We start from the raw sequence: 25,103 nt of genomic DNA on the forward strand, positions 1-25,103 counted from the left end.
TTTAGAATGAAAAAGCTTGAGAGGAGATTTGATGGGGGTATACAAAATTATGAAGGGTCTTGATAAGGTAAATGCAAACAGGCTTTTTCCACTGAAGTTGGATGGGACTACAACCAGAGGTCATGGGTTAAGGGTGAAAGGTGGAAGGTTGAAGGGAAACATGAGAGGAAACTTCTTCATTTAGCAGGTCATGAGAGTGTGGATTGAGGTGCCAGTACAAGTGGTCCATGCTAGCTCGATTTCAACGTTTAGGAGAAGTTTGGATGGGTACATGGATAGTAGGGGTATGGAGGGCTATGGTCCCTGTGCAGGTCGATAGGAGTAGGCAGTTTCAACAGTTTTGGCATGGACTGGATGGGCTGATCGGCCTGCATTTGTGCTGTATTCTCTATGAGAGCAAAAAAAAGAAAAAATATGCGTAGTGAGGTTATGTACATGGGTCATTCTACGCTCAGAAATCTGATGGTGGAAGGAAGAATCTAAAACATTGAGTGTGTATCCTCTGACACTGAGACCTCCTCCTTGATGATGGTAATGAGAAGAGGTCATGACCTAGGTGTTGGGGTCCTTGATGATAGATGCCGCATTTTGGAGGCATTGCACCCGTGCTGCAATTTGCTTATTACCACAATAGGTCCACAGCCGATACAATCTTGCTGGTTCTCCAGTTGGCCTTGGATTACCTGGGTTAAGTTCAGCGTTCAAGACCATCCTACCCTCAGTGCTAATCAACAAGCTCCAAAACGTGGGCCTCTGTAACAGCCTCTACCACTTGTTCTGGCAGCTTGTTCCACATACCCACTTGCCAAGTTGCCCCTCAGGTTCCCTTTAAACCTTTCCCTTTTCACCTAAACCTCTAGCTTTAGACTCCCCTAACCCAGGAAAAAGGCTGATACCATTCACTTTATCTATGTCCCTCATGATTTCATGACCCCCTCAGTCGCCCTCACTCCATGGAAACACAGTCCCAAGTTATTCATTATCCCCTCCCTCCCTGCTGCTGGATACTACTGTTCATTCTTTTGTTATGAGCCATGTTCTATGACATGGGTGATCATGGTCTTTCCATGACCATGATCGCTCATGGCAAATTTTTCTACAGAAGTGGTTTGCCATTGCTTTCTTCTGTGCAGTGTCTTTACAAGATGGGTGTTCCCAGCCATAATCAATACTCTTCAGAGATTGTCTGCCTGGCATTAGTGGTCGCATTACCAGGACTTGTGATTGCACCAGTTGTTCATACAACCATCCACCACCTGCTCATGCGACCCTGATCAGGGGGTGGGGGTGCTATTTCTTCCTAAGGGTGATCTGCAGGCTAGTGGAGGGAAGGAGCGCCTTACACCTCCTTTGGTAGAGACGTATTTCTACCCCAACACCCCTGTATTACTGGATAGTAATGTATAAAATCTGGAAAAAATAGTATATTAAGAAGTGTGTTTGAATTATATCCAATAGTCTGGAATATCTGTCAGTCCAGCTCCTCCCCCCCCAGGAGTTCTGGATTATTGGAGATTAAATTATCAGGTCACCAAAAGCTTGCTGAGCATTTCGTAGTTCTGGAGTTTCCTAACTACAGGGAGAGAGACTGAGAGGTTAGAGAGGGAATTCCTGAGTTAAGGCCTTGGCAGCTGGAGGCACAAATTCCTCTGCTGGAGCAGAGGAAAACATGGATGAACAGGGGTCAGTTTTGGAGTGGGTAGAGGGGACGGATCTGGTCACTGATTAGAATAAGAACTAGGGTGAGAACTTTGAAATGTTAATGAACTTTATGTTTGAGACTTACAGAGTGCTTCACCCTTCATAAGGTGGATTAACATAGATAGCAGATAATACTTCTCCCTCACAACTCCAGCAGCACAGGTTCGACACTAATCTCCAGCACTGAATGTTGCATGATCCCCTTCGAGTGCTCCGATTTCCTCCCACAAGCCTAAAAGAAAAGAAGTGAAAAACAAACTGCTGGGAGAACTCAGCGGGTCAGGCAGCATCTGTGGAGGGCCATGGACTGGGGAGTTTTCAGGTGAGGAGAAAGGGGTGGTGCAAGAATGCAGGCTGGGGCATCAACTGGCCACTGCTGGAGGTGGTTGGGTGGATTCTGAGAGAGCTGATGAGCATACAAGGGCATCAAGAGAGGGAATGAGATTGATGGGGATATTCCGAGAGCTCACTGGGCTGGATGTCCTCGTTCTGTCCTGTGTTCGAATTTGATGCCAGGGGCTTGATGGCCCGTTCCTGCGCCCTTTGTCTCTCACACTGCAGGTTCAGCACATCCTCCTGACGGGTCTCAAAGGACACCAAAAGGTTCCTGGGAGAATGGGGTTGAGATGGAAAAAAAATCAGCCATTGAACAGACTCAGTGGTCCTCTGGGCATAATTCTGTTCCTATACCTTATGGTCTAATATTCCCTTATCTCAGTTGAAATGAAAGACATACCGAGCAGGTTAGATGTAGGGTCAACTCAGTTGCTCTCTCCACAGATGCTGTGTGACCTGCTGAGTAATTCCAGCATCCTCCCTTCTTACTCCTTAATCTCATTATTTGGCACATTAACAAGTACTAGGAAACATTTAGCAGAGCGAGGACATGCTGAAGGAGATTCAGACTTTAGAGGTCCAGCTAGGGTTAAGTAGAACTGACCAGTTTCGTTTCTGAGATGACCTATTCATAGCTCGCTACTTATCTCCCCACTAAATGAGAGTGTTGTGGAGTGTGCCTGGCCTTGAATGTTGATGATCCATTCTGTCTGAGGCCAGCTATTGGATCCATGCCTGTGCACTCATAACCTTGGCATCTGGTGAGAGATAAGACACTCTCAGACCGACTGAGGATACGTCTCCCTGCCTACGTCTGCAGTGATACAGGCTTTCCACTGATGACCGGATCTCTCACTTCACAATGTTACAGGAACAAGGGTACACCCTTTGAACCTCTTCAACAGTCCCCTAGGATCTGGGCTAATCTGTGACATATTCGTCCCACATCATTTAATGTCTTTAGTTTTCAATCCCAGATTTGAAACTGACAACAGTTCACAACCCTGTAGGCCACAGGCTCACACCACCATGTTTTTTTAGTCGTTATTACTCTTCAATCATCAGTCTCCTGAACCAGCGTGGATAACTTCACTCACCTCAACACTGAACTGATTCCACAACCTATGGACTCACTTTCAAAGACTCTGCAACCTATGTTCTCAATATTATCTGTCTGTCTGTCTGTCTGTCTATCTATCTGTATTTATTCATTATTTTATTTGCACGCTTTATCTTCTTTCGCACATTGATTGTTTGTCAGTCTTTGTGTGTAGATTTTCATTGTTTCTGTTGTATTTCTTGATTTTACTGTGAATGCCTGCAAGGAAACAAATCTCAAAGTAGTATATGGTGACACAGAAGTACTTTGACAATAAATTTACTTTGAACTTTTGAACCTTGTACTGAGCACGGCTTTTGGCAGAGCGTTTGAAATTCTGGAGTGTAGAACTGTTTCCAAACCAGCCTGACAAGCCTGGTTCTCAACTTTGGGCTGCGTTCTCTGATCCAGAATGCCAAACAGGATATTCCAGTCAAACTGTTCTCAGCAACGCTGGCTTAGTGGAAGGAGTTGGAGGGTGCTAGCGGAGGGTCGTTTTACAGATTGGAAGCCTACCTATAGTGGTGTGCTGCGGCAACGGGTGCTGTGTCCTCTGCTCCTCCTCATCTACGTCAATGATTTGGATGAGAATGTTGGCAGGTTTGCAGACGACACCAAGATAGTGTAGTGGGCAGTGAAGGAGATCGCCTAAGATTACAATAGGATCTTTATTTTATTAATGATTTTTTAATATTTGGAGATACATCATGGTAACAGACCCTTCCAGCCCAACAAGCCCTTGCCGCCCAATTGCACCCCCGTGTGTTCAATTAACCTACTAACCCATAGGTCCTTGGTAGCACCCGGTGGAACACACGCGGCCATGGAGAGAACGCACCAACTTCCCACAGGCAGTGGCAGAATTGAACTTGGGTTGATGGTGATGTAATAGCAATTTGCTAACCGCTGGACGACCGTGCTGCCGGTATCAAATCCAATTCTGCTTTCCTTCCGCAAAGACTATTTTAATTCTGGTTAAATGTCATAAGGCTGGATTAAACAGAGTTAACAAGCCATCTGGAGAACAACTCCCACCATCCAGGACATGCTTTCTTCTCTTTGCTGTCATCAGGAGGAAGGTACAGAAGCCTCAGGACTCACACCACCGGGTTCAGGAACAGTCATTACCCCTCAGCCGTCAGGCTCTTGAACAGGGGCAATAACTTCACTCAACTTCACTTGCCCTATTATCACTGAACTGTTCCCACAACCTATAGACTCACTTTCAAGGACTCTTTATCTCATGTTCTCAATATTTATTGCTTGCTTGCTTGTTTATTTATTTATTTATTTATTTATCTATCTATCTATCTATCTATCTATCTATCTATCTATCTATCTATCTATCTATCTATCTATCTATCTATCTATTTATTTATTTATTTATTTATCTTTATTTTTGTAGTTGCACAAATTGTTACCTTTTGCACATTGGTTGAATGCCCAAGTTAGCTGGGCAGTCTTTCACTGATTCTGTTATAATTCAACAGATACAGTGAGAAAATGAATCTCAGGCTGACATTGGTGACATAAAGATACTTTGATGATAAATTTACTTTAATGTACTAGAACTTTATATTCTGCTTGAGCATGACAAACCTCAGGTCTAAACAAAGAGAAGTATAAGTTGATCACCCTTTATCCGAAAATCCAAAATCTGAAAACCAATGAAATCTGAGCTTATTTTGAGCGCTGATGTGACGTCACAAATGGAAAATGCCACAAGGCACCCAGGCGACGCACATGCCTCTGCTAACCTCCGAGAGTTCTGAGAAGTGAACGTGCACAAGTAATGAACAGAAGTTAATGAAAAATAGAAAAACACTGCATTATGTGAAAAATGAAGGTCTCGATCATGTATCATCAGCATTGAAGTAACCATATGCTGCTTAACAGTGTGCTGGTCATGAAACAAGCAGAGATCTATCCCAATGAACCGAAAGTTTAAGGTAATTGAATATTCAGCAGGCTGGTTGCTGAAATTGAAGAAAATGGATAACATTAAATTTTTAAAGATTTTTAACATTTTAAAGACAAAACTTTTGCTAATCGCGAAGCAGCGGAGAAATTCATTGATGACTTTGCCAAGAATGTTGCAGCTGACAGTCTAACACCAGAACAAGTATACAATGCTGATTAAAAACACAAAATGCTGACAGAACTCAGCAGGCCAGACAGCATCTATGGGAGGAGGTAGTGACAACGTTTCGGGCCGAAACCCTTCATCAGGAGTGAAGTAACATGGGATGGTCGAGGGGGGATAAGAAGTGGGGGGAGGGATGAAGTAGAGAGCTGGGAAGTGATAGGCTGGAGGGAAATGGGCTAGGGGGAAGGTGGAGAATTGTGGGAAATAAAAGAGAAAGAAAGGTAGGGCTGGGGGGAGATTATAGTGGGGGGGAAAAGGAGAGAGAAAGAGAACCAGACTAAAATAATAGATAGGGATGGGGGTAAGGGGGGGGCAGGGGTATCAACGGAGGTCTGTGAGTTGGATGTTCATGCCGGCAGATAGGAGGCTACCCAGGCAGGAGATAAGGTATTGCTCCATCGACCTGCATGTGGCCTCATCTTGACGGTTGAGGAGGCCATGGACAGACATGTCGGAGTGGGAGTGGTCTGTGGAATTGAAGTGTGTGGCCACAGGGAGATCCCACCACTGCTGAAGGACTGAGCACCGGTGTTCGGCGAAATGGTCTCCCAGTCTGTGGCGGGTCTCCCCAATGTATAAATGGCCACATCGGGAGCACCAGATACAGTATATCACCCCAGCTGACTCGCAGGGAAAGTGGTGCCTCACCTGAAAGGACTGTCTGGGGCCCGGGATTGTGGTGAGGGAAGAAGTGTGGGGGAGTGATGCTGATTATTTTTATATCATACCTAAAACCAAAAAAATACAAATACAGTGTGCTGTAACCGTTTAATGAAAATACAGCAATGTAGGTGGAGACTGAAAACCTGCCATTGTTTGTTGTTCAACAGCTGATTCAGATTTTCTCCCGATGTTGCTTTTGTTACCTGGCACACATTATATTTTCATTACTTTAATGACTTGTAATAATTTTTGCTATTAAGAACATATGTGTGATGAGCAAGTGTAAGACAAAGACTGCTTACCAGCAGCACATAAATTCAGGGTCAGAAACTATTGCGGTCCCAAGCTATCTCATTATACAATGGATTCCAGTTAATTGGAACCACTTCATTTGGCCCAATTAAGCAGTTGTCCCAATTTGCTGAATAGTTAAAAAGGTATAAAAAGACCGAACTACCATTTAGCTGAGCAACAAATTACATATTTAAATAAAATAACGAGCAAATTAGAACATAATCAATACCTCTACAGTACTAAAAAACTGTGTAGTAGTTCCTAATAGTTATTGACAGAGGAAGTAATCCAGTATATGCTGCTATGTTCTTTTGCTTGAACAAAATCAGTGCAGACATCTAGTGTAGATAATCGACTGCCTTCATACAATTTTTGACAATGGCATCCTCCAAATCTTCATTTTCATTGCAATAGTCAAGGTGATTGTCGATACCTTTAAATTCTTAACAAGCTCTTAACTTGTTGAAGTTTGTTTCACTCCCAGCCGTTCTTGGCACTTCAAAGTCTGAATGCTTGAAGTCACAGTGAGCAAAACAGTTCTGGATTGTCGTACTGCTTATTTCTCGCCAACTATTGGTTACTAAAATCACTACTTTTTGAAGGCAAACGCATGCAACTGACGCTATCTAAAAACTGTTCCCTCTAAACATGGTGTATTGTCTATCAGCCACACAAGTGCACGCGACTGACATTAGTTAAAAACATTTCAATCCTGTCCCAATTAAGTAGCATAGTGTCCAAAGTAAACGAGAGGAATCACAGCTATTTCCTCAATTAGTTTTTGTTCTTTAAGAGTTGTCCCAAAAATGCAGCTGCCACGATGGCCCAATTAACTGGAATCCACTATATTGAAAATACGAAGAACCTTGAAATCCTTATCACTTCTGGGAACTGTTATTAATGGAGGGTTATGGGCTGAGTGCAGGTAGGTGGGACTAGGTGAGAGTAAGCATTCAGCATTGACTAGAAGGGCCGAGATGGTCTGTTTCTGTGCTGTAATTTGTTATATAAAGTTGGTGGTGTGAGTCGTAAGGCTTCTGCCCCTCCTGTCCAGTGGTAGAGGCAAGATTAGCACATGGCCTAGATGGCCATGGTCATAGGAAGAGCAAGTAAACTCCATGCAGGCAGTGTCGGAGGTCAGGATTCTGGAGGTGTGAGGCAGCAGCATTAACTGATACAACATTGTGCCACTCTGATTTATAAGGCATTAGTCAGGCCACAGTTGGAGTATTGTGAGCAGTTTTGGGCCCCTTATCTAAGCATTGGAAAGGGCCCAGAGGAGGTTCACAAGAATTATTCTGGGAATAAAAGGGTTAATGTATGAGGCGTGTTTGATGGCTCTGGATTTGTGCTCGCTGAAGTTCAGAAGAATGAGAAGGATCCCATCGAATCCTATCAATTATTGAAAGGCCTAGATAGAATAGATGTGGAGGTGATGTTTCCTATAGAGCGAGAGTCTAGGACCAGAGGGCACAGACTCAGAATTGAAGGACATCCCTTTACAACAGAGAAGAGGAGATATTACTTCAGCCAGAGGGTGGTAAATCTCTGTAATTCTTTGCCACAGATGGCTGTGGAGGCCAGGTCGTTGGGTATATTTAAAGTAGTTCTTGATTAGTAAGGGTGTCAACTGTTATGGGAGAAGGCAGGAGAATAGGACTGAGAGGGATAATAAACCATCCATGATAGAATGGCCTATTTCTGTTCCTATGTCTTATGATCGTAATAAAATCAGGACTGAATAGTGTAGTGTCAATTTTAACATCACATCCTTTATTCTCGATAGCCCACAGTTTTTCTCTCTGTCTAGGCTAGAAAATCCTATAATAATTTCAAACTCTTCTTTAACGCTTAAGAGAATCCAGGTCCAGTTTGCAGAAGGTGAATACAGACAGAAAGAGTAGAATACACAGCAGTACAGGTAGTGTTTGTGGAGAGAGAAACACAGTCAACAGTTCAGGCCACTTACTTGACCTCTCAGTATCCAGACAAATTATGCCATACATAATTACACTGAGTTCGTAAAACAAAAACAGAAAGCAGAGAATACACTCAGTGGCCACTTTATTAGGTACACATGTACACCTGCTTGTTAATGCAAATACCTAATCATCCAGACATGTGGCAACAGCTCAATGCATAAAAGCATGCAGACATGGTCAAGACCAAGTTGTTCAGACCAAACACCAGAATGCGGAAGAAATGTGACTTTGACTGTTTGGTGCCAGATGGGGTGGTTTGAGTATCCTAGAAACTGCTGATCTCCTGGTATTTTCATGCACAACAGTCAGTTTACAGAGTATGGGGTGAAAAACCAAAAAATATACATCCAATAACTGGCAGTTCTGTGAGCAAAAATGCGTTATCAATGAGCGAGGCCAAAGGAAAATGGACAGACTGGTTCAAACTGACAGGAAGCTGGCAGGAACACAAATAAACGCATGTTACAACAGTGGAGTGCAGAAGAGCATCTCTGAACGCACAACATGTTGAACATGTTGAAGTGAATGGGCTACAGCTGCAGAAAACCACACTGGGTTCCACTCCTGTACTGAACAGAGTATCGTGTCGCAGTTATAGAGAAGGTGCAGAGCGGGCAGGCAAATCAATTGCAAAAGCCACAACAAGGTAGATTGGGAGATCAGGTGTGGAAGTGCATCAGAAGATCTTATATTTCCTTAAGAATTAGAATGAGGCCATTTGGCCCTTTGAGTCTATGCTAGTTTCAGGGCAATTCTATCAATTCCGTTTCTCTACTTGTTTCTATAGTCTATTTTCTGGCAGATGGCGATCAACTACTTCAAGTTCCCTATCATTTACCCACAGAAGGGTTAATTTACAGATGCCAGTTAACCCACCAACCCACATGGCTTTATGCTGAGGAAGGAAACTAGGCCACATGGAAGAAATGTAACATTTCCCCTAAACTTTCCTCCAATCGCTCTAAAATTATCCACATGGAATAACCCCATGTGGTTACTGGGAGAACATGCAAACTCCACGCTGACAGCAGCGGAGGTGAAGATCAAACCCAGGTTGGTGTTGTTCTGGCAGGGTGTTGATGCCCTCTAAGACTAGTCTAGTGGAGAGCTAATTCTCCCACACTTGAGTCTTCTTGCCCTGACTTATACCTGTTCAGTGAATAGACAGACTTGTGCACTGTGACACAAAGACTTGTTCTTTGTGTTTGTTCCCAGAAGGAGTTTCCAAAACCCGCACCAGGAGTGCTGTCACCAGTGGCAGTGACAAGTCCACATTGCAAGAAGCATTGTGGGATCACCCCAGATCAGTGCACATGAAGGCTTATGGAGATATGGCTGAGGGACATCAATAATTTTGGCCAAGTCATTGCGTATACTCAAAGTGAATGTTCTTGATTAGTAAGGGTGTTGAAGGTTACAGAGAGAAGACAGGAGAATGGGATTGAGAGGGAAAATAAATTAGTCATAATAGATTTGGAGCAGAAACGATAGGCCAAAAAGCCTAGCTCTGCTCCCATGTCTAATGGTTTTATAGATGTCAAATTTGAGTTTGGGCTTGGAATGAAAGCTGGAGATTTCCCCAGCAACCTTCACAGCCAACTTGTGTGTTCACTGAAGTGATGCACCGAACCTGTACACAGCAAGCTTCCACAAACCTCATTGTGACCAGGTGACCTGCTTTAATTGAGTTGATTGAGGGATTGTTTTTATACAGAACGCTGAGGTAAATCTGATTTACTCTATAAAAGCATGCACGCATGCTGAGCTCATTGACTTCATTGATTTTGCCTCCAACTTTCACCCTGGTCCATTTCCGACACCTCCCTTCCCTTTCTTGATCTTCCTGTCCCCATCTCTGGAGACGGCTTATCTACTGATATCTACTATAAGCCTACAGATTCTCACAGCTACCTGGACTATTCCTCTTCCCACCTTGTCTCTTGCAAAAATGCTATCCCCTTCTCACAATTCCTCCGTCTCCGCCGCATCTGCTCTCAGGATGAGGCTTTTCATTCCAGGACGAAGGAGATGTCTTCCTTTTTTAAACAAAGGGGCTTCCCTTCTTCCACCATCAACTCTGCTCTCAAACGCATCTCTCCCATTTCCCGCACATCTGCCCTCACCCCATCCGCCTGCCACCCTACTCGGGATAGGGTTCCCCTTGTCCTCACCTACCACCCCACCAGCCTCCAGGTCCAACGTATAATCCTCCGTAACTTCCGCCACCTCCAACGGGATCCCACTACCCAGCACATCTTTCCCTCCCCCCCCTTTCTGCTTTCCACAGGGATTGCTCCCTACGCGATTCACTTATCCACTCGTCCCCCCCCATCCCTTCCCTCCGATCTCCCTCCTGGATTACTTATCCTTGTAAACAGAACAAGTGCTACACCTGCCCTTACACTTCCTCCCTCACCACCATTCAGGGCCCCAGACAGTCCTTCCAGGTGAGGCGACACTTCACCTGTGAGTCGGCTGGTGTGGTATACTGCGTCCAGTGCTCCCGGTGTGGCCTTTTATATATTGGTGAGACCCGACACAGACTGGGAGACCGTTTCGCTGAACACCTACGCTCGGTCCACCAGAGAAAGCAGCATCTCCCAGTGGCCACACATTTTAATTCCACATCCCATTCCCATTCTGATATGTCTATCCATGGCTTCCTCTACTGTCAAAATGAATCTAAACTCAGGTTAGAGGAACAACACCTTATATACCGGCTGGGTAGCCTCCAACCTGATGGCATGAACATTGACTTCTCTAATTTCCGTTAATGCCCCTCCTCCCCTTCTCACCCCATCCCTGAAATATTTAGTTGTTTGTTTTTTTTCTCTCTCTCTGCCCATCACTCTGCCTGCTCTCCATCTCCCTCTGGTGTTCCCCCCCATCCTTTCTTTCTCCCAAGGCCTCCCGTCCCATGATCCTTTCCCTTCTCCAGCTCTGTATCCCTTTTGCCAATCACCTTTCCAGCTCTTAGCTTCATCCCACCCCCTCCGGTCTTCTCCCATCATTTTGCATTTCCTCCTCCCCCCACTACTTGCAAATCTCTTAGTATCTCTCCTTTCAGTTAGTCCTGACGAAGAGTCTCGGCCCAAAACGTCGACAGTGCTTCTCCTTATAGATGCTGTCTGTCCTGCTGTGTTCCACCAGCATTTTGTGAGTGTTGTTTTACTCTATAAAACCCTGGTTAGTCCACACTTGGGATATTGTGTTCAGTTCTGGTCACCTCGTTATATAAAGGATGTGGAAACTCTAGAGATTTGCCAGGATGCTGCCTGGATTAGAGAGGATATCTTCTGAGGATATGCTGAGCAAACTAGGGCTTTTCTCTTTGGAGCAAAGGGAGGTGAGAGGTGAATTGATAAAGATGTACAAGATGAAAAGAGGAATTGATCAAGTGGGTAGCCAGAGACTTTTTTCCCTGGGCAGAAATGGCTAATATGAGATGTCATAATTTTAAGGTAATTGGAGGAAAGTTAAGGGGGGGGGGGGGAATGTCAGTGGTAAGTTTTTTTTACACAGCAAGTGGTGGGTGCATGGAACACCTGCCTGGGATGATGGTAGAGCTAGATATATTAGAGATGGGCAGATTGATGATAGGAAAATGGAGGACTATGTTGGAGGGAAGCATTAGTAGGATCTTAAAGTAAATTAAAGGGTTGGCACAAATTTGTGGATTGAAGGTTCCTTACTGTGATATAATGCTCTATGTTCACTCTGGGACCGTGGATTCAGGTAAAACTGATTAGCAGGTTGTCACCTCAGATGGTCTAGAGTTTCTTAAGGCTATGAACCTGGCTCAATTTCTAAAACCTCCTGAGGTAGGATTTGAGCAGGCAATTTTCTGGCTCTGAGGTAATGGTGCTGCTCACTGAGACACAGATGCCCGATACTTCCATGCTCAATCTGGGATGGACTAGAACCTTAGGATCCTTCATCCACCACTTCCCGGCATGGGTATCCCCATCACTGTAGGGTCTGTCCACCCTCACTTCACTTCTGTTGCCCTTAATTCACTGCGTGAGACAAGGAATTGAATTTCTAAACCAGATGTTTGGCATTACAGGTGAGAAGAATGCGCTGGGTGTGACTTCAAACATCCAAAAAAAAATCCTTGAAGCTAGAAGGAAGCAAGCTGTATAATTAATCTGTCAGAAAGTGGCTTTTCAACTGTTTGATATGTTGGGTCTTTGCAGTGAATTGTGTGTGTGTTTTCTTCTGGAAAGGCGTGACCAGACTAACCAGGTGGATCTGTCCATGTGAATGATACCCACTCTGTGCTGGTCTGGTGGGGACTGTGGCTGAACCTTGGTGTATGTGGAAAGGGGCTGACCCTGTTAAAAAAGCACCTGGTGTGAAACCTGTTGATGGAGTGCCACAGGTGTGTGTCTCTTTCTCTGGTCTCCTGTCTTTATTCAGGAACCCGAACCAATCCCGTTGCCGACACATTTTGATGCATCTAAGCAAGTCGGTGTCAGATATCAAGTTCAAAACAAAGAAGTAAAATTTCCCATTTCCTGTTTTAACCAGCAGTTCAAGCATGATGTCATAGTCATGGAGAGATAAGGCATGGAAACAGGCTCTTCGGTCCATTGATACATGCTGTCCATTGACACTCATCCTACACCAACCCCATTTATTTATCTATCTATTTACCTATTGATTTATTGACTGATTGAGATAAATAATAGGCCCTTCCAGCCCTTCGAGCCATGCCACCCAGTAATCTCTCATTTAATCCTAGTCTAATCATAGTCATTTACAATGACCAATTGACTTACCAACAGGTACATTTTTAATCTGTGGGAAGAAATCAGAGCACCTGGAGGAAACCCATGCGGTACAAATTCCTTACAGGAAGCAGTAAGATTTATATATCTCATATTTCTAATGGTCTTATGGGAATTTTCTTACATTCCCATAAGACCATAAGGCATATGAGCAGAATTAGGCCATTCAGCCCATCAAGTCATCTCTGTCATTCAATCATAGCTGATTTATTTTCCTTCTCAGCCCTAGTTTCCTGCCTTCTCCCTGTAACCCATGACACCCCGGCTAATCAAGAACCTATCAACCTCCACTTTAAATATACCCAATGACTCGGCCTCCACAGCTGTCTGTGGTGATGAATTCCACAGATTCACCACCCTCTAGCTAAAGAAATGTTCAGAGGGAGATGAGCCAAATGGGACAAGCTCAGATGGACAACTGGATCGTCACGGGCAATTTAGGCTGAAGGGCCTGTTTCCTCTGTGGCTCTACGAAGTCAAGACCACTTATGTCAGGATATGAGTTGTGGCGAGGAGATCTTTGAGATGCTCTTGTTAGTGAGCTCTGACCATATCTCTCTCCCCGAGGAACTTTGTTCTGCTCCTGGCTCTCAGCAAATGAGGCCTTGAGTGTTCAGAATTACAGTCGGGTTTAACATCACCGGCATACGTCGTGAAATTTGTTATGCGGCAGCAGTACATTGCAATACGTAGTGATAAAAAACTACAGTAAGTTTATCTATTAAAAAAGCTGAACAAAATAAATAGTGGATGAAGAGAAAGATGTGAGGTAGTGTTCATGGGTTCAACGTCCATTCATAAATCAGATGGCAGAAGGGAAGAAGCTATTCCTGAATCGTTCAGTGTATGCCTTCACTCACGTAGAACTGGAATTGGTTTATTACTGTCACGTACTGAGAAACAGGGAAAAGGTTGCCTTGCACACAGATCAAATCATCACAAAAGTATTGAGGTAAAAGAACTATAAACAGTAACAATGCAGAATAAATTGTGAAATAAGACCAGAAGACAGAGGAGCAGAATTAGGCCATTTGGCCCATCAGGTCTGCCCCATCTTTCAAACTGGCTGATTTATTATCTCTCTCAACCCTATTCTCCTGCCTTCTCTCTATAACGTTTGACACCTTACTAACAAGAACCTATCAATCGCTGCTTTAAATATACCCAATGACTTAGCCTCCACAGCCACATGTGGCAATGAATTCCACCGATTCACCACCATTGGGCTAAAAAAGATTCCTCCATATCTCTGTTCTAAAGTGATGTCCTTGAATTCTGAGGCTCTGCCCTCTGGGTTGAGATGTCCCTGTAACTGGTGACATCCTCACAATGTTCACTCTTCTTAGGCCTTTCAATATTTGATAGGTATCAAGGAAATCTCTTTATTCTTCTAAAATCCAGTGGGAACAGGCCCAGTTGCACTCTTAGAAAGCATAGAAAACAGAGAAAACATACAGCACAATACAGGCCCTTTGACCCACAAAGCTATGCCGAACAGGTTCCTACCTTAAAAATAACCTAAGGTTACCCATAGCCCTCTATTAATCTAAGCTCCATGTACCTATCCAGGAGTCTCTTAAAAGACCCCATCATATCCGCCTCCACCACTGTTGCCGGCAGCCCATTCCACACACTCACCATTCTCTGTGTAAAAAACTTAGCCCTGACATCTTCTCTGTACCTACTTCCAAGCATCTTATAAACTGTGCCCTCTCATGTTACCCATTTCAGCCCTGGGAAAAAGGCTCTGACTATCCACACAATCAACGCCTCTCATCATCTTATACACCTCTATCAGGTCACCTCTCATCCTCCGCTGAGATGAGAGAAAAAGGAGAAAAAGCCGAGTTCACTCAACCTATTCTCATAAGGCATGCTGCCCAATCCAGGCAACGTCCTTGTAAATCTCCTTTGCACGCTTTCTATAGTTTCCACGTAGTGAGGTGACCAGAACTGAGCACAGTACTCCAAGTGGGGCCTGACCAGAGTACTATATAGCTGCAACATTACCTCTTGGCTTTTAAACTCAATCCCACAGTTGAGAAGGCCAATACACTGTATGCCTTCTTAACCACAGAGTCAACCTGCTGATACACTAATAACTCCAAAAGACTGGAAGTAGAGTAAATACTGAAAAGCTTTTATTAACTGTAAAATGTACCATGTCCATGCTGGATGACTGCCCTGGACTGTGGAAGGAGCAGTGACATAATTGCCTTTATCCAGGGGTCTGTGGGAGGAGTCACAGGAGCAGTCAGCAGAGGGGCATGTCCAGACAGATATACATGGTTTACCACACCTGCACAGCAGCTTTGAGTGTCCTATGGACTCAGACCCCAAGATTCCTCTGATCCTCCACACTGCCAAGAGTCTCACCATTAATACTATATTCTGCCATCATATTTGACCTACCAAAATGAACCACCTCACACTTATCTGGCTGAACTCCATCTGCCTCTTGTCAGCCCAATTTTGCATCCTATCAATGTCCTGCTGTAATCTCTGATAGATTTCCACACTATCCACAACACCCCCAACCTTTGTGTCATCAGCAAACTTACTAACCCATCCATCCACTCCCTCATCCAGGTCATTTATAAAAATCACGAAGAGAAGGGGTCCCAGGACAGATCCCTGAGGCACTCCACTGGTCACCGACCTCCATGCAGAACATGACCCGTCTACAACCACTCTTTGTCTTCTCTGGGCAAGCCAGTTCTGGATCCACAAAGCAATGTCCCCTTGGATCCTATGCCTCCTTACTTTCTCAATAAGCCTTGCATGGGGTACCTTATCAAATGCCTTGCTGAAATCCAAATACACTACATCTACTGCTCTACCTTCATCAATGTGTTTAGTCACATCCTCAAAAAGTTCACTCAGGCTCATAAGGCACGGCCTGCTTTGATAAAGCCATGCTGACTATTCCTAATCATATTATGCTTCTCCAAATGTTCACAAATCTTGCCTCTCAAGATCTTTTCCATCAATTTACCAACCACTGAAGTAAGACTCTCTGGTCTATAATTTCCTGGGCTATCTCTATTCCCTTTCTTAAATAAGGGAATAACATCTGCAACCCTCCAATCCTCCGGAACCTCTGCCATCCCCATTGATGATGCAAAGATCATTGCCAGAGGCTCAGCAATCTCCTCCCTCACCTCCCACAATAGCCTGGGGTACATCTCATCTGGTCCCAGTGACTTATCCAGCTTCAAGTCAAGTCAAGTCACTTTTATTGTCATTTCGACCATAACTGCTGGTACAGTACACAGTAAAAATGAGACAACGCTTTTCAGGACCATGGTGTTACATGACACAGTACAAAAACTAGACTGAACTACGTAAAAAAAACAATACAGAGAAAGCTACACTAGACTACAGACCTACACTGGACTGCATAAAGTGCACAAAAACAGTACCGGCATTACAATAAATAATAAACAGGACAGTAGGGCAAGGTGTCAGTCCAGGCTTCGGGTATTGAGGAGTCTGATAGCTTGGGGGAAGAAACTGTTACATAGTCTGGTCGTGAGAGCCCAAATGCTTTGGAGCCTTTTCCCAGATGGCAGGAGGGAGAAGAGATTGTATGAGGGGTGCATGGGGTCCTTCATAATGCTGTTTCCTTTGTGGATGCAGCATGTAGTGTAAATGTCCGTGATGGCTGGAAGAGAGACCCCGATGATCTTCTCAGCTGACCTCACTATCCGCTGCAGGGTCTTGCTATCTGAGGTGGTGCAATTTCCAAACCAGGCAGTGATGCAGCTGCTCAACTTGATGATTTCCAAAAGCTCTAGCACATAGAAACATAGAAAGCCTACAGCTCAATACAGGCCCTTCAGCCCACAAAGTTGTGCCGAATATGTCTCTACCTCAGAAATTACTAGGCTTACCTGTAGCCCTCTATTTTACTAAGCTCCATGTACCTGAGTAAAAAACTTAGCCCTGACATCTCCTCTGTACCTACTCCTCAGCACCTTAAACCTGTGTCCTCTTGAGGCAACCATTTCAGCCCTGGGAAAAAGCCTCTGACTATCCACATGGTCAATGCCTCTCATCATCTTATACACCTCTATCCTCTTTCTTAACGTCTATATGAAGCAAAGTACATTAAGTATCTTTGCTATCTCCTCCGGTTTCATACACACTTTACCACTGTCACACTTGATTGGCCCGAATCTCTCACGTCTTATCCTCTTGCTCTTAACATACTTGTGGAATGCCTTGGGGTTTTCTTTAATCCTGTCTGCCAAGTTCTTCTCATGGCCCCTTCTAGCTCTCCTAATTTCATTCTTAAGCTTCTTCCTGCTAGCCTTATAATCTTTTGGATCTCTATCATTACCTAGTTTTTGAACCTTTTGTAAGCCTTTCTTTTCTTCTTGACTAGATTTTCAACGGCCTTTGTACACCATGGTTCCTGTTCCCTACCATCCTTTCCCTGTCTCATTGAAACATACCCATGCAGAACACCACACAAATATCCCCTGAACATTTGCCACATTTCTGCCGTACATTTCCCTGAGAACATCTGTTCCCAATTTATGCTTCCAAGATCCTGCCTGATAGCTTATTCCAATTAAACGCTTTCCTAACTTATCTGTTCCTATCCCTGTCCAATGCTATGGTAAAGGAGAAAGAATTGTGATCACTATCACCAAAGTGCTCTTCCACTGAGAGACCTGACACCTGACCAGGTTCATTTCTCAATACCAGATCAAGTACAGCCTCTCCTCTTGTAGGCTTATCTACATATTGTGTCAGGGAACCTTCCTGAACACACCTAACAAACTCCACCCCCTCTAAACCCCTCACTCTAGGAAGATGCCAATCAGTATTTGGGAAATTAAAATCCTCTACCACCTTTCTAGAATCTGTCTCCCCATCTGCTCCTCGATGTCCCTGTTACTATTGGGTGGTCTATAAAAAACACCCAGTAAAGTTATTGCCTCCTTCCCGTTTCTGACTTCCACCCACAGAGACTCTGTAGACAATCCCTCCATTTCCTTTTTTTGCAGTCGTGACACTATCTCTGATTAACAGTGCCACGTCCCCACCTCTTTTGCCTCCCTCCCCGTCCTTTCTGAAACACCTAAAGCCTGGCACTCTAAGTAACCATTCCTGCCCCTGACCAATCAAGTCTCTGTAATGGCCACAACATCATAGCTCCAAGTACTGATCCACGCTTTAAGCTCATCCGCTTTGTTCATGATGCTTCTTGCATTAAAATAGACACATCTCAAACCATCAGTCAGAGCGCATCCCTTCTCTATCACCTGCCTATCCTCCCTCACACACTGTCTCCAAGCTTTGTCTATTTGTGAGCCAAACGCCTCTTCCTTCGTCTGTTCCGTTCAGTTCTCAGCCCCAGAAATTCTGCATTTAAACTCTCTGCAATAGCCTTACCAAACCACCCTGCCAGGTAATTCGTCCCCCTGGGATTCAAGTGCAACCCATCCTTTTTGTACAGGTCGTGCCTGCCCCAAAAGAGGTCCCAATGATCCAGAAATCTGAATCACTGCCTCTTGTTCCAATCCCTCAGCCACCAATTTATCCTCCACATCACTTTATTCCTATACTCACCGTCACGTGGTATAGGCAGTAATCCTGTGATTAATATCTTTGAGGTCCTGCTTCTCAACTTCCATCCTAACTCCCTGTAGTCTGTTTTTAGGAACTCCTCCCTTTTCCTACCTATGTCCTTAGCACCAATATGTACCACGGCCTCTGGCTGTTTACCTTCCCAGTTAAGGATATCTTGGACGCGATCTGAAACATCCTGGACCCTGGCACCTGGGAGGCAAACTACCATCCGAGTTTCTTTCGGGTGTCCACAGTATCGCCTGTCTGACCCCCTAACTATCGAGTCCCCTATCACTGCTGCCTTCTTCCTTTCCCTACCCTTCTGAGCCACAGGGCCAGACTCTGTGCCAGAGGCATGGCCAATGTTGCTTCCCCCAGGTAGGCCATCCCCCCACTAACTATTCAAACAGGAGTCCTTATTGTTAAGGGGGACAGCCACTGGGGTACTCTCTAGTATCTGTCTCTTGCCCTCCCCTCTCCTGACTGTTACCCACTTAATCTGTCTCCTGAGGCCCCGGTGTGACTACTTGCCTATAGCTTCTCTCTATCACCTCCTCGCTCTCCCTGACCAGACGAAGGTCATCGAGCTGCAGCTCCAGTTCCCTAACACGGTCCCTTAGGAGCTGCAGCTCGGCGCACCTGGTGCAGAAGTGGCTTTCCGGGAGGCTGGGAGTCTCTCGGACTTCTCACGTCTGACACCCAGTCCAGAACACCCACCTCATAGACATACTTCCTGTTACTATTCTTCACAGATAACCTACCTTGCCTCGACCCATTATCACTGAAGCCCTCCTACTCTGTCTCCCTCTACTCTGTCGCAAGCTTCTCTGGTGCCCGCTCTGTAAAGCTGACTCCTTTTAAACTTCGTGCCGATCTAACTCGCTGACGTCCACGCACTTCCGCAGTTGTCCCTCGACCAAAAAAAAATCAATTGATTTCGATCTTCCTCGACATTTTAATCGGTGGGGTTGGTGCGAAATGGAGTTGATCATTACTGTGGCAGAGTAAAACTGATGTAAAAACCCTGCAATGTTAAGAACTTAATATTGCCTCATCAAGCATTTGAATCCAGAGATTTGAGTGGGTGCTCTATCTAAATATGTTTGCGAAGAGGCAGCCAAGCTCACTTTAAGGTTACATCAGCAGCTCCTGTCCCGTATCAGAACAAGTGTGAAAATATCTGTCCACACCAGTAAGAGCAGTGGGAGTAAGTGTACCTCTCCTACATTTTGGTTCCCTCTCTGGAGTTCATTTAAGCTGGAGCCCAGTGGGCTGTGGGGCCGAGCATCTGAGAGATAGGCCCCTTTGTGTTGCTTAGGCTGTCAAGAAAACATAATCATCGCTGCACAATGATTCCTGTTATTTACCTCACCTTCCAGTTGAAAGTATTTTAAACAAATCCAAACTCACGTAAGCGGTCTCCTGCCTGTAGGAGTGAGCCCCACGGCATGTCTATTTGCTGACCTGTTTAGAGCTTCTGCTTGCTGTTGACAGTAAGGAAACGTATTTGGAGACCTCAGGAATGTTTGAAAGAAAATCTCAATCACTGAGGAACTTTAATAATATTGGGAAAGGCCTTAAGTAGTTTGAGAGAAAAAGGCTGTTTTTAGTGCAGTGTAGCCAGGGGCTTGGGGGATCACGAGGTGATAGCAGGAATGTTGAACCCTCCCAGGACCCTGGCTGATTGAGCCTGCGGTGAATTTAAAAACGGCTTTGTGCCATGTGTCCATGCTTCCTGTCGCTTTTAACAAGCCACTGAGATCTCTTGATGTCTCCACCTCCTCCAATGACCCGGATTTTCATCTGCCAGCTGATAGATAGTAGGATCATTGATGAGAGGGGTGATCAAAGCATGATTCCTCTATCAATAATCCTTCTATCTATCAGCTGGCCAGGACCATATTTCTCTGATCCATGGAATGGATCTGACTACTGTGTCGTCACCTTCCTCCCCCCAGCCCCACCAAACAGGACTCTCCCATCTCCAACATCCCAGACATGCTGCCATTTATCTACAAGGGAGTTTGCACAGCTTGTCGTAAATGTACCTATCTATCTACCTGTCCAAGTGTCTCTTAAACATTGTAATTATACTCGCCTCTACCACTTCTCTGGCAGCTCAATCCATGTACCTCCCTCCGGGTGAAATAGTTCAACGTTCAAAGTGAATTTATTATCAAAGTATATATACAGGATGTCACCATATACTACCTTGAAATTCATTTTCTTGTGGGCATTCTCAGTAGAACAAAGAAATACAGTAGAATCAATGATAAATCTGTAGATAGATCGATAGATAGATGGATACATTGATAGATAGATAGGTGGATACTAAGAACATGAGTTGTAGACTCCTTGGATGTGAGTCTATAGGTTGTTGAATCAGCTCAGAGTTGAGGTGAGTGAAGTTATCCACACTGGTTCAGGAACCTGATGGTTGAAGGGTAATAACTGTTCCTGAACTTGGTGGCAATGACCTGAGGCTCCTGTACATCCTTCCGGATGGCAGCAGTGAGAACAGAACATGGACTCTGAGGACCCTTCATAATGGGTGGTGCTCTCTTCTGGCAGTGCTCCTTGTAGATGAGCACAATGCTGGGGAGTGAACTGTGTCCGCAACTTTTTTAGGCTTTTCTGTTCTTGGGCATTGATGTTTCCATACCAGGCAGTGATGCCACCAGTGAAGATACTCTCTGCTGTGCTCTGGGAGAAGTCTGTCAAAGTTTTAGGTGGCTTGCTGAACCTGCACAAATAGTATCCCTTTTGTTTCTCAGGGAGAGGGAACCAAATGCTGGAGGACATCGGCATAAGGCGAGAGAGGAAAAGATTTAAAAAGGGACAGCCGCTTCATGCAGACAGTGCTGAAGGATATGGAACAAGCTACTAGAGGAAATGGTTGAGGCAGGGGCAACAACATCATCAAAAATACATTTCAATAGGTTCATGGATAGAAAGGGTGTGAAGCAGGGTTTCCCAACCTTATTTATGCCATGGACCAATACCAATAAGCAAGGGGTCCTTGGATCCCCTGGTTGGGAACTCCTGATTTAAATGGATATAGGCGACACACGGGCAAATGCAACTAGCTTCCTTGACGCATCGGTCAGCATGGAAGAGTTGGGCCGAAAGGCCTGTATCCATGCTGGATGGCTCTATGACTCTAAATCCCTTTTGTATTTTTCCCCTCTCAGCTTAAACCTCTGCCCTCTAGTTTTAGACTCCCCTACCCTAGGAAGAAGATTTTAATCAGAGAGACAGGGCATTGAAACAGGTCTTTCAGCCGACAGCCTGTGCCAATCAACAAGCCCTGCATTTACACCAGTCCTGCTCTACCCCATTTTGTTTACCTGCATCATCTGCCCCTCCGTGAGCCACTTTGCTCCTGAATTCTGATGCTGGTTTGTCACGGAGCCTCCAGTTTTCACCCGTGCCTTTCTTTTCGTTGCAGATATCCCAGCTGATGTCAGACAACTGCCGGGAAGGATTGACTGAGGCGGTCCTCAACCGCTACAACTCAGACAAGCCATCGGTGTACAGCTTCTCAGGCTCCCAGAGCACCGTGGCCTCCAGCGGGACCTCGGCTGCAGCCTCCTTCTTTGTCAGGTAGAGTTCAAAGAATGTATAGGTCCCCATACACTACTTTGAGATTCATTTTCTTGAAGGCATTTTCAGGAAAATAAAGAAATAAGTAAAATGTATGCAAAACTAGACATAATGAAGACGGACAAATAACCAATATGCAAAAGAAGACAAATCGTGCAAATAATAACAAATGTAAATACATAATATGGAGAATGTGAGTTGTAGAGAAATTCAAAGTGAGTCTGGAGGGATGAAGGCTTCCAGTAAAGCTGTGTGTTAACTGAAGCAACACTGAGTGAGGTCTCAATATGAGGAACTAAACCCTGAGAAATGGTGAGGATGTACAGCAGGCCAGGCAGCGTTTGCGGAGGGAGGAACAGGGATGATGTTTCAGTGTGCTTGATGACCTTCCATCAGAATAAAATGGGAGACATTGAGTATCTCAGAAACTGCTGGTCTCCAGGGGTTTGCACACACAACGGTCTCTAGTGTTTACAGAGAATGGTGTGAAAAACAGATAAACACCCAGTGAATGGTAGTTCTGAGGGTGAAAACACCTGGTTAATGAGAGAGGTCAGAGGAGACTGGCCGGACAGGTTCAAGCTGACAGGAAGGCAACAGTAACTCAAATAACAGTTACAACAGCGGTGTGCAGAAGAGCATCTCTGAATGCACAACACATTGAACCGGTGAAGTGGATGGGCTACAGGAGACCATGTCCATACACTCAGTAGCCATTGAGTGGTACAGGAGGTAACGAGCAAGTGGCCACTGCAGTGAAAATCAGATTTGCCGTTGCTTACCTACAACGCGCTGGTGATTTGTGAAGTGGATGGACTACAGCAGCAGAAGACTACACTGGGTTCCACTTCTGAACCTAATAAATTGGCCACTGCATGTAGTCTATACTAAATGTCCTTAGCTGGCTGGGTGCAGATACATCTCTACCAAAGGAGGTGTAAGATGCTCCTTCTCTCCACTAGCCCACAGGTCACCCTTGGGGAAGGTGTAGCACCTGCTTAGCCCTCACCGCAAACCCCTCCCCCCACCCTCCCCCGATCAGGGTTACAGAAAGCCATGACAGCAGGTGCTGGATGGTCGTATGAGCAAATGGTGCACATCACAAGCCCTGGCTATGCGACCACTGACGCCAGGCAGACAATCTCTGAAGAGTATTGATTATGGCTGGGGTCACCTGTCTTGTAAAGATACTGCCCAGAAGAAGGCAATGGCAAACCACTTCTGTAGAAAGATTTGTCAAGAACTATCACAGTCATGGAAAGACCGTGCTCGCCCACGTCGTACGACACGGCGCATAACGATGACTATATGTCCTGAACTGTATGCTATGTATAATCACCGTGGTATACCTTGTGCTTTGTGCTCCACTACATCCCATAAGAATAAGAACATAAGACCATAAGACATGGGAGCAGAATTAGGCAATTTGGCCCATCAATTCTTTTCAGCCAATCCATCATGGTTGATCAAAGCCATTCTCCTGCCTTCTCAAATCTCTGGTTTAAATATAGTCAATGAGTTTGCCTCCACAGCCATCTGCGGCAATGAATTCCACAGATTCACCACCCTCTGCCTATAGAAATTCCTCCTCATTCCTGTTCTAAATGGGCATCGCTCTGTTCTGAAGCTGTGCCCTCTGGTCCTACACTCCCTCAATGTAGGAAGCATCCTCTCTACATGGACTTTATCTAGGCCTGTCAATATGTGGTGGAATTCAATGAGATCCCCCTTCATTCTTCTAATCTCCAGTCAGTACAGGCCCAGAGCCATCAAATGATCCTCATTCTCTGATCATTCTTGTGAACTATTCTGAATAGCCGACAGTAACAGAACTACTTTGGCAACAAACAAGACCCATGACAGTGGGAATGTTCGAAGTTCATAGTTCAAGTACATTTATTATCAAGGTACATGTATGCCACCATATACAATCCTGAGATTCACTTTTTGTGGGCATTCAGAGCAGAACAACGAAACACAATAAAATAAACAAGAAACCACACACTGGACGGACAAACAGCCAGCGTGCAAAGGACAACAAACTGTGCAAATACAAAATTAAAAAAATACAAACAAAATAATAAATAAATGAATGAATGAATAAGCAAGCAATAAATATTGAGAATGTGAGATGAAGAGTCTGTGAAAGTGAGTCAATAGGTTGTTGGAACATTTCAGTGATGGGGCAAGTGAAGTTGGGTGAATTTATCCCCTCTGGTTCAGAAAACTGATAGCTGAGGGTTAATAACTGTTCCTGTACCTGGTGGTGTGCGTCCTGAGGCTCCTGTACCTCCTTCCTAGTGGCAGCTGTGAGAATAGAGCCAAAGTTGCTCACAATACTCCCAAGTGTGGTCTGACCAACGCTTTATAAAGCCTCAGCATCACATCCTTGCTTTATATTCTCGTGTCCTGCCTCAGTGAATACTCCTGCCTTCCATCTGTATGTTCTTTATTTAATAATTTGCGTGTAGCATTAATAGTTACTTGTTAGACTTGGACAGATTCCAGAGGGAAACCCAATCCTATTATAAGCTTCAGCTGTCAATAGTTCCAGTGTATGTGTTCTTCTCCACTGCTATAATTACTGTTTCATCTCATCCATTAACCCTGCTACACTCTTTCATTCAACACTTCATCTTTGTTGAGATTTGGTCTTAAGGAGCAGAAATGGGGCCAGTCAGTTGACAAAGTTATCCTAACACTATTTCAAACTGCTCATTGTCAAAGCAATAACACCCACGTACCGTTGCAGAGTTAGCTTTACCGCGCTAAAGATCACTGATCGGGGTTCAATTCCTGCCGCTGTCTGTAAGGAGTTTGTACGTTCTCCCTGTGGGTTTCCTCTGGGTGCTCTGGTTTCCTCCCACACTCCAAAGATGTAGACTCCAGTTAGATTTAGTAAGTTTTGG

The 25,103-nt window shown here is 44.7% G+C and overlaps 1 protein-coding gene across 2 annotated transcripts in view; it reads left to right on the forward strand.

Moving 5' to 3' along the window:
* Positions 1-25,103, forward strand: part of kif26ba (kinesin family member 26Ba) — a 354,883-nt gene that overhangs the window by 120,379 nt on the left and 209,401 nt on the right. For both annotated transcript variants that reach the window (XM_073050455.1, XM_073050454.1), the window contains one exon: positions 22,040-22,194. In XM_073050455.1, the coding sequence (XP_072906556.1) occupies positions 22,040-22,194 (155 nt within the window). The remainder of the gene's footprint in view (positions 1-22,039; positions 22,195-25,103) is intronic.

Source organism: Hemitrygon akajei, chromosome 7, assembly GCF_048418815.1.
Source record: "Hemitrygon akajei chromosome 7, sHemAka1.3, whole genome shotgun sequence".
In the NCBI taxonomy this organism is placed as follows: Eukaryota; Metazoa; Chordata; class Chondrichthyes; order Myliobatiformes; family Dasyatidae; genus Hemitrygon; species Hemitrygon akajei.